Source organism: Frankliniella occidentalis, unplaced genomic scaffold (assembly GCF_000697945.3).
Source record: "Frankliniella occidentalis isolate FOCC.00 unplaced genomic scaffold, Focc_3.1 Scaffold16, whole genome shotgun sequence".
NCBI lineage: Eukaryota > Metazoa > Arthropoda > Insecta > Thysanoptera > Thripidae > Frankliniella > Frankliniella occidentalis.
This window is the reverse complement of record NW_026267146.1, coordinates 2,682,926-2,692,621: the sequence shown is the minus strand read 5'-3', so window position 1 is coordinate 2,692,621 and position 9,696 is coordinate 2,682,926. Positions and strand designations below refer to the sequence as shown.

At 42.2% G+C, this 9,696-nt stretch overlaps 1 protein-coding gene across 1 annotated transcript; it reads right to left on the bottom strand.

Moving 5' to 3' along the window:
* Nucleotides 1-4,917, bottom strand: LOC113208827 (growth factor receptor-bound protein 2). The gene is made up of 5 exons (XM_026426034.2): nucleotides 4,466-4,917; nucleotides 4,002-4,099; nucleotides 3,750-3,869; nucleotides 3,477-3,642; nucleotides 1-3,392 (listed from the first exon to the last, which is right to left on the bottom strand). The coding sequence occupies exons 1-5, from the start codon at nucleotides 4,541-4,543 to the stop codon at nucleotides 3,219-3,221; spliced, it is 636 nt and encodes a 211-aa protein (XP_026281819.1). The 5' UTR covers nucleotides 4,544-4,917; the 3' UTR covers nucleotides 1-3,218.
* Nucleotides 4,918-9,696: the final 4,779 nt, after the last annotated feature.

Sequence of the window (9,696 nt, the reverse complement as noted above, 5' to 3'; positions counted from 1 at the left end):
TTTTACTTTTTATAAACTTATGACAAATGCAATATGCATCCATGCACCTGCAAAAGCCAGCGTCACCAACTGAGGGAGCTGGGAATAACTCCACCTGTAGTACGGAGACGCGTCACAAGGCTAGAAATAGAGGGCATGAAATGAAAAATTGGGAAGGGGAAAGATAATTCTAACAGCTGGAACACAAAAGTCCATCATAAACAAAATCAGCAACAGAACAGAAAACGTTTAACCGTTAGTCAGAATAATATCATAAATAATAACGTAATCATAAAGCTACTGTACGTAAATAACTTGGAGCTTGATTTAAATTTCAAAAACTGATAGATTCCATGTTATGTAAAATATTTGATTTTCTGATCTTATCTTATTCCTTTAACGATAGAAAAATATTACTACGTCTGAAAAGTTAAAATATTATACTCACAACAGCAAAATAAATCATATAAAGAAGAACAAATTTAGCTTCCAGTGAAATGTTTGTTCACAATCTAGAATCTCCTGAATTCACGTTCTCACAACATAGTTCCTTACACCTCATTTAGAGGTAAGTCATTTCAGAAACAGCTTCAACAATTACAAATGTGTGCTGATATCACTTTCATTACATTTCTTTCTGCATCACAATCTAAAACATACTAATTCGAGCAAATAAAAGAAAATGGAACAATATAATTACATACCGTATAAATATTTCTGCATACCCTAACAACTTGCCTCAACAATTGAAACACCAATGGTGTCAACCTTAGCATCACATACCAAATTATACATTTGGGGAGTCTAATATGTACACATGTGGCAGACTGCAATACCACGAAAATTATACTACAAAAGGGGAAAGCATTCAAATGATATAAAACAGCACAGAAGTAGCATTCAATAATTCAATTAATACAAACATTACTATTAATCTTATTAAAGGAATCTGTAGTTCCATCATTAACTTTTTGAATACGAGCAATTTGTTAAATGGTTTGATTTTAACAAAATCAAACAGAAGAAAATCCTTGAGGTCTACCAAATCAAATTATAACACTGCGAAAATGACTTGTAAGTGGAGGGAAGAGCCCCAATTCAAACATCTGCATTATGCTCAGGAAGACACTTGAATACAAGTCAGTGGAACCAGTGGACAGGTGACTACTAGATTGGAATAGCACTGGGGACATTCATCGCATAATTACACTATTCTAAATGCGAGCATTTTTGCTTGATTTAGTGAAGACCTTAGAACATTTACTCAAAGCTTCAGCTAAGAGAAGACATGAAAGCCTTGACTAATACCTGCCTCAAAAGAGGTACAGTAAGGTATAATGGCACCATTGACTGATACAGAGCATATCACATTTAAAAGGCAGGAAGCTCACAAAATGAAACAATACACTTCTTTTGGAAAAAAGAAACAATGCAAGAAACAAGTCTGTATTCACAACAGTAAAACAAAAGCAATACAAATATAAAGAGGGTAATCACTCTAAAATGGGAGGTGCAAATAAATGAAGAGAAATGAATTATGTATACCAATTACTTGAAACGAGTACACACTGTGTTACACTGACTGACCTCTTCACACATGGTCTATGCAAAATAAATAGAAGCACTCCATTAACTCAAAGAATCTTAACTTAAGATTTTTTTTATCAGAAAAGCAATTAGCCTAACAGAATACACAAAACAAGTATTTTAAAATTGTTTGAGTATCCTAACCATTGCATTTCATCATCATCACAAGACATTTCACTCACACAATAGGGAAATATCGCAAATTTTGTTCTACATTGTGTTTTCCTGGCACCAGATGTGCAAAGGATGACATAAAAACCTCCAAGAATAGAAAACACAACAAAACAGACATGTGAGGTTAATTTTGAAAGCATAATGTTTGCCACAACTCTTACCAAAAAAAATTGTAATGAGCCACTGAGTAGTCTAAGCAGAGTAAACACAAAACCATGGCAACAATTTATCACACTTATATGTCAAATAAGTTTGTACAAGGAGCAAGAGCACAACAGCAAATTGAGATGGGTATTAAAAACCACCTACTCACGCTTAGGAAATAACAGTTTGGGTAGGGGAAGGTATTTAATATCAATAAAAGCATTAGGTTACCCATTGGGCAGATGCATGTGCGGACAAACGCCAAAAGAAAAGGAGTACAATGCAGGCAAGGCAAAGTAGAGATATTGTGATTCCGTCACAAAAAAGAAAAGAGCAAAAATCTCAAGGATTGAAAAGGTAATACTGTCAAATCAGACCCAAAATATTTGAAAATGGCATTTACAGATACAATTAGACATTAAGACTGTAAAAAGAAAATGACAACCAAATCAGATGCAAAATGTTTGATATATGAATGATATATGCAAATCTCATTGGGTAGCAAAGGAAATGCTTACAGAGGTGAAAAATTATTCTTTCCATGGTGAAGCTATATTTCAGCTTCATTTATCACGGGGCTCATTGTAAGTAACTATTTAACAAACATACATTCAATAAAAAGAAAAGAAAACAGTAACACGACAGTAGATAATTAAAACAATGAATTTAAAGAATGTCAAACAAAGCATTAAAACATTTTGCCTTGTCTTACCGTACTTTAAAATGAAAAGGCTTAGGGAGAAAGTCCAAAATTAACATTGATTTTATGATTCAAAAATATAGAAGAAACAGAAAAAATAAAACAATATAACCAGTTTAGAAAAAGAAAACGCTGCAAAGAATTAAACAGTATGACAGTAAGAAAAAATTGATTGCAACATTGAAGCATGAAAAAAATGATCATAAAGGAGGTAGAAATAAGTGTAAAAATGTGCTATACGAGAGGTATGAAGATTATGAAAATTCCTAAGGGAACAAAATTTTTACTTATTACACGTGAAAAATGAATATGCATTTAACAATGCATAAAATTGGAGGAAAAATATCAAGACTATTGGGCAGCCAATTTCCAGTTTTTTCACCAACACTAAGTACACCCTGAAAAATTTACCGTTAAAATTGTACTTCAAACCGTTCACAAAATATTATGAGAAAAGTAATACAAAGAAAAAATTATCTTGCAACTAAAACAATAGGATAGGTAATATTAATTGATATCTTTCAGGTTTTCACAATGGTTGGTCCATTCTTAATAAGCAGGTTTGTGAGAAAGACACACAAAATGATGGACCAGAAAAATGCCAATGAGCAAATACAAAAGAATTTAAAGCAGTCTATGAGTGGTAAGCAGTCACATACGTGGAAGGAAACAGTCCCTTGCGTGCACCAATTTCACCATGCCACCAATGTTGATCCGTGCGATCAGTGACATTAATGACATCTCCTCTCCTAAATTCCAATTCACCTGTTTCTTGAGGTGTGAAATCATATAGGGCCTGAACCAAACACTGCAAAGAATAAGAGAAGTAAATTAAAATATGGAACAGTTAGAACTAGTTGTATAAACAGAAAGAATAAACAATGTAATCTACCTCATCTGGAACCATATCACGTAATTTTACATCCTGAGAACGAGATACGGATGCTGTTCTGTGGTATTCAACGAGTTCATTCAAAGAATTGAACTTAACAACCCACAGGAAAAATTTACCCTGTGCATCTCTCAAAACTTTGAAGTGTTGAACTCCATCAGAGCATCTGCAAATGGATACAACATGACATAGTAATTATTAAGTTTAAACACTCTTGCATTGTAAAATCATCTATTAATTTTATCCTTTAAAAAGGGAAAAACAAAGACTCACTTGACAGACAGTGAGAAGTCGCCAGGGGAACTCTCGCTAACTCTGATGAGAAAAGCACCCTCATGTTTATTCAACAAAAGCTTCTCAGCATCTGCTCGAGTTATTCTTCCATAGTACCAGCTGTAAAAAGGGACAGATTCCAAGCTCTCAATACTACAAAAACTATGAGATGACTGATAAAGCTGAAATCTGTTATAAAATAGTTACAGAGCCCAAATGTAAAATAAATCAGGATTTAGTTGTGACACTTACTCATGGTTCTTCATCTCAATATAATTGCTGGGGATAAGGCCTTCCTTGCCCTCCAATTCAGCTCTATACCAATTCATATCATCCTCCATGTTAAGAATCTGTACAGGAAGAAGTAAAAATCAAAATTATTAAAAACATGAAAAAACTGCAAAACTCCCTAAAGACAGTATCTTGATATGTGATAGGTTTCATAAACCAACTTGGGTAGCATTTCATAGTTTTAATATGAGACATAAGAACAAGTTCTCAATATAAATTTTCAAGGCAGTGATGGCACACAGGAAAGAGATACCCGAAAAAGGATTGGGAAGGGCATTGACGGACACTGAACTTCCAAAAATTTCCCATGTGACAGGTTAATGTAATAGCGAAATGGAGAAGGACGTCACCACTGACAACAAATGCGTCAAATGGTTGGTTATAGGCCTAGGCTCAATGAGGAAAATTGCAGAATACAACCTTACCTTTAAAACCTGGTTTTTCCTAAAACTCAATTCGTCATCCGCCGTCGCGTTAAAGTCGTGTTTCGCTATAGCTTCCATTGTGAGTTTTCCAGAAACACGCCGATTCTTCTTGCTTTTACCTCGTTCTTGTATTTGATCAAGGTTAGTTCCGAGTTCGGGACAAGCTCACAAAGCTTTCCCTGAACGCGCAAGGTTGCTCGATTGAAAACTCCTTGACGAAGAAAGAAAACACCGCACAAGTTTCAACTAAGTAAAAGTCGGAAGAGTGGGCTGTTTACCAAAGAAAACGTTGCCCTTAAGCCAAATTGCTCCAGTATTCACTGCCTACAACGGCCATTACTCCATTGGTTTAATTACCCTAGAAAACAGTGCATAGTCTGACACACAACAAAAACACGAAGAGAGGGACACAACCATAAGCACAATGCGTCGACAACGCATACTATGAGCTCAATGGAGAGTAAGTAATTCTGTCAAAAAATGCTTCATTAAAAGTCTATTGTAGGCCTATTGCGATTATTTTACGTTTTATAATGCAGTCGTCAGGTGCCAACAGTTGGCAGTCATGGTAGTTTTCGTATAGAGATTGGTGTAATAAAAGAAAAAATCATAAGCATTTATAGCAAACTGCGATGTTATTTACTTGTCAGTTATTTGTTTTAAATCCCATTCTTGTAATGCTGGGGACAATTTCAAGAATCAGCCGGTTATCTCAATTATGTGAATGAGAGAATAACGGCGATGAGGCATTTTATTCAACTGTTTTGCTGTAAATAATCGTTTTCATCTGCGAATAGCCGAACAACTTTGTGTGCAGTGTGCCTGCTGTGTCAACAAAAATATTTGTACTCCAGTCATTCCAGTTCAAGTGTTAAAGTGAGCTATTTTGAAATGAAAAAAATGAATGTCAAGTTATAGATTTCTAAAATTACGTGACATTTTACATATTATTTAATGATTGAGAATTAGTTTGGTTTTATCTTCATTGTTTTTATTATTATCAATACTTTTTTATGTGAATCCAACATGAAATAATACTGTTGATGGTCAGGACTCAATGTTTAAGTCAAAGCACACCCTTTTTCTAAAACTTGTTTGTGTTTTTCTGTATTCAATAGATATGACCTAGCAGGTAGTACCGAAGTCTGAACCTCTTATGCGAATGAGCCTGTGGAGCGATGGTGCCCAAATGTTATAATATGGATCTCCTCAATTCTAGTGAAGCTGGTCAACAAAGTAATCTATTGACATCACGATGAAAACATGTGCCAGTACAAAAGACACAAATTTAGAAATGACGCATGCTGGTTTTGATATCTCAACCAATTTGCATTTAGAAAAAAATTTTAGACAATAGAATTCTATGGTTACAAACACATCATTTTCTTACTGTCATCACTTTATTTTTTGAGCAGCTGAACATAACCATCAGGCCCACTTTGGACCCATCTTGCATTTATTCATTTGGCTTGGAAGTAGACGTCCCAATTTGTATCCAAATGACACCTCTGCTCCGAAGCTGTTACGTGTAGATAATTAAAAAAGATGCCTAATGTTCGGAGTGTGTGGAGTAGAAATAACTGACCAAATAACAGTCCTGAAACTTCCATTCAGTTAAGTCCTAGGAGCATATCTCATATTGGATCTAAAGTAGTTTTACCATATCACCATATTTGTTTTTTTCTTGTTTTTCTTTTTTTCTTTTTCTCACTAAATAAATATTTTTAGATGTTGATTTAACTACCACAACTCAAAGTTAGGTGGTCATCTGCTCGAAGTAAACGTTTCTCCATACTGCGCATCGGGGCTGCCTATCCGCTAAGGCGCCTGTGAGATAGGCCGACCCGCGAGTCACCCCTGCGCAACGGGACTGCCCACCCGCCAGGCGCCTGTAAGGCTGTCAAGTCGGCGGCCATTTCTGGTTTTTGCTGTAGTTTCTCTACGATGTTGCGATTGTGGACCACCACCGACGACATTCTGTACAACGTGGTAATTTTTTTTTTTTTTTTTAACTGTCTCGAAAAGTTCCTTCCCTAGAGGTTGAGCGAAACTGAAAAAATTGCTGGAGAACAATATTAATTTTACTGAGTGAACTATATTGCACACGTGCGAATCGCAGCGCTACTCCAGACTCCAGCATGACGCGAGCAGCTGCGTCGGCCATACTCCGCGCCAGCAGGCCCAGCGCTACTCCCTGTCACTGTCATTCCCCAACGAGAAGAACAAGTTCAAAGTGCGGCGTTTCAAACAATCTAGGGTGACTCGACTCATCTGTTGAAAATCCTCACGGTCAAAGTTGGCTTCAGTCTGCCACGTGGCTCAAATTTCGCAGCAAGTGTCATTGGCATTTATTATTTGTATTATAATTAATCCCGTTAGCAGGTAAGTTTGCCGTATAATAATTGATTGGTACGGGCAGGCGCAGGTTGCCCGCCCGGTGGTCGGCCGGTCCCCCGGAGCTGACGGCCGGCCGCGGTCCGGAAAGCGCCGCGTGCCATGCGAGATCACGCCCCGGCCTCCCCAACAGCCTCTCTCTGCGTCTCTCTCTCTCTCTTGCCCCGCCGGCGAGCCTGGCACCTCTCTCACTCGCACCACTGTCGGCGCCGCCGCTTCTCGAACTCTTCCAGCTCGTAAGTATAGTGCGGCGAATGGGCAGCGGCCAGCCTTTCAGTGGGTACGCCTGGGTGGGTACTGACCTTCTCTTGGGTCGCGCCCGCGGCCGGCCGCGCCTGCGTTTGTATGCGGGGGGGGGGGGGGGAGAGGGGGCGTTTGTAAGCAAGCACTTCGTGGGATGGGAGTGGCACGCGCCCATCCCCACGTGGAGCAGATTCCTCGTTTCTTTTAAGCTCCTTTAACCGGTGGTGCCGCGCCGCCGCCGGACGTCCTCACCTGCGACGCCTCCGCTCACTTGTGACACATTAACCGACTCGCCTTCGCCGACTCCGCCGCCGCCGCACCCCGCGCGCACCGGTCGCAGCGCGCGAAAGGCACACACAGAACGGGGGCAGTGGCGAGCGGCAATATTTGACTATCATTTAAGTCTGTTTGTCACACGAAGAGAAACACCACAGGCGTGTGTGTGCAGTCCTCGAGCCGCCGCCACTGAAAACGAATTAACTCCTGACCTCAGTGAGCTGCAATTACAGAGAGGTGTTGGCTGTTCGACCACCCAATGACCCGCGGTCCTCCCCTTGAAAACTACAAATGAAAAAATAAATAAAAAATGTGCGGGTGGAGTGGAGACCATGGAGTTGGGAGTCTTTAGGGCTGCCTCAGCCAATGCAGCTGCGCGTTAGGTCTGCCTCGTCATCGCCACGATGTCGAGATCGAGTCGAGATAACGTCACAGCGGTCCAGCAGCGACCAAGCGCAGCCTCCCCGGTCGTGAAGGCTGCATTAGGACGCCTGTTTGGAGTCGGTGGCTCCGTCGAACGTTCTCAGCCCGTCCTCCTGATACTTTCTGGCTTTCTGGTTCTGGTATCAGGCGGTACGTACAGTTCGCTCATACACGCACGAGACGCTCCTGCACAGTAAAAAAAAAGTCTGCAATCAAGCACCAGTTAAAACCAAACTATATAAACACACTTCCCGTGAAAAACGGAACGTATATGGAACCTATATGGTTCATATATTAGCTGTATATGTCTACTTTGTGCATGTATATCCCGTGCATATATATGCCCGTATATAACCCACACATGGCTCGCAAATGGCTAGTACATCATACATACATGGTGGATTATGTCGCACATGTTCCCCCATATATGTGTGATGCATTCGCCATATGCGTGCCATATGCGGGTTGTATACGGGCATATACGGAGGATCGGAGGATACATATGCACAAAGTAGACATATACAGCTAATATATGACACATATACGCTCCCTTTTTCACGGGATTTAATTGTAAGTGGGGATGTAGGGTGAGTGACACTGAAAGTCTAGTTTGAAACTGCACTTTTGAAGGACAGCGACAATTTTTATGACTGAAGGCTTGCCTTTTTTTTACAGTGCAACATGTTTTTACCTCAGGTTCAGGGCCACCTTAAGCCGTCCTTCTGCTGCAGCCGCGGGCCCCTCTTTTCCCACATAAGCGTGCCTTTTGAGAACGCGGCCCTGGATACACCTACCTCAACATCATTGCCGAACACATCGAGAAGAAAGAAAGAAAATAAAAATTACGCCGACGTAAGCTCCGGCCTCCTTTGCCCGGGGGCCGGGCGGGCCGCGTCCGGGCCGGGCCGGGCCAGGGTGAGCGCGGGGAGCGGCACTCTGAACCTTTTTATTGTGATTGTATTCCTCCACGCAGCGCAGCGCACCGTCCACGGCGGGGGCCTTGGCGAGCAAGCAGCAGCAGAGCCCGAAGCTGTTCGAAGTGTCATGCCTGCTGTCTTCCAGGAATTTCCACCCCCCGTACCCCCACTATATCTTTTCGGCCTCTGCGGACTCCTCGCTCCCCCTCCCCTCTCCTGACTGGCTGGACACTGCCTCCACCTGCCCTACCTTGCCCCTCCCCCACCCAGCCCCACCCCACCTCACCCCGCCCCGCGTGGACACCGGTCTGGATTCTGGATTCCCTCTCCTGCCTAACCACAGTGGCACGCAGCACCCACCGGGTCCGGTGCACACAGAAGGCAGCAGGTGGAAATGCGGGTCTCGGTCAGCTTTCACTTTTGATCCGGCGACTCGCGCTGATCTCATTGGATCTCATTATTAAGTAACGTGAGAAATCTTGCGTCACATCTTTCTCGTGCATTGATACAGATCAACAAGAAGTACAATGAGTTTATACAAGGCGATGGCAGCAGCGTGCAGACGGCAGAGATGGGCCGTGCATAGCGACCTTCATGGTTCTGATTGCTTCCCCGTTACATCTTGACGCGCTAATCGAATGACGCGGCGAATGGCTGTGCACAGCTCCACCCGAGCTCCATTCATATCGCACGGCTGTAAACCGATGACGGTCCCCACGTGGGGGGCGGGCGTAAGTGATGTCGGCTAGCTGAGGAGGGGGGGGGGGGGCTGGCTAGGTGACCCACAGGCACGCCGCCGCCCATCTCGAGCTCAGGGCCGACGCGTACTACTCGAGGGCCACGGCCACGAACGGGGAAACAGGCGCGCCGACGAGGCTCGTTATTCCCAGACTACGTGAACAACCCGCCAATGCATGCATGTGAGTGCCTTCCTTGCTCAGCGGAGCAGCTGCCCAGTTGTGTTGCGGGGAGGGGGGG

What these genes read in the sequence shown, in the direction of transcription:
- LOC113208827 (XM_026426034.2), bottom strand. Translation starts at nt 4,543, where the DNA reads ATGGAAGCTATAGCGAAACACGACTTTAACGCGACGGCGGATGACGAA. An exon ending in GGAAAAACCAGGTTTTAAAG is followed by an intron (nt 4,100 to 4,465) that starts GTAAGGTTGTAT and finishes CTTCCTGTACAG; the next exon opens with ATTCTTAACATGGAGGATGA. An exon ending in GACTTCTCACTGTCTGTCAA is followed by an intron (nt 3,643 to 3,749) that starts GTGAGTCTTTGT and finishes ATCCATTTGCAG; the next exon opens with ATGCTCTGATGGAGTTCAAC.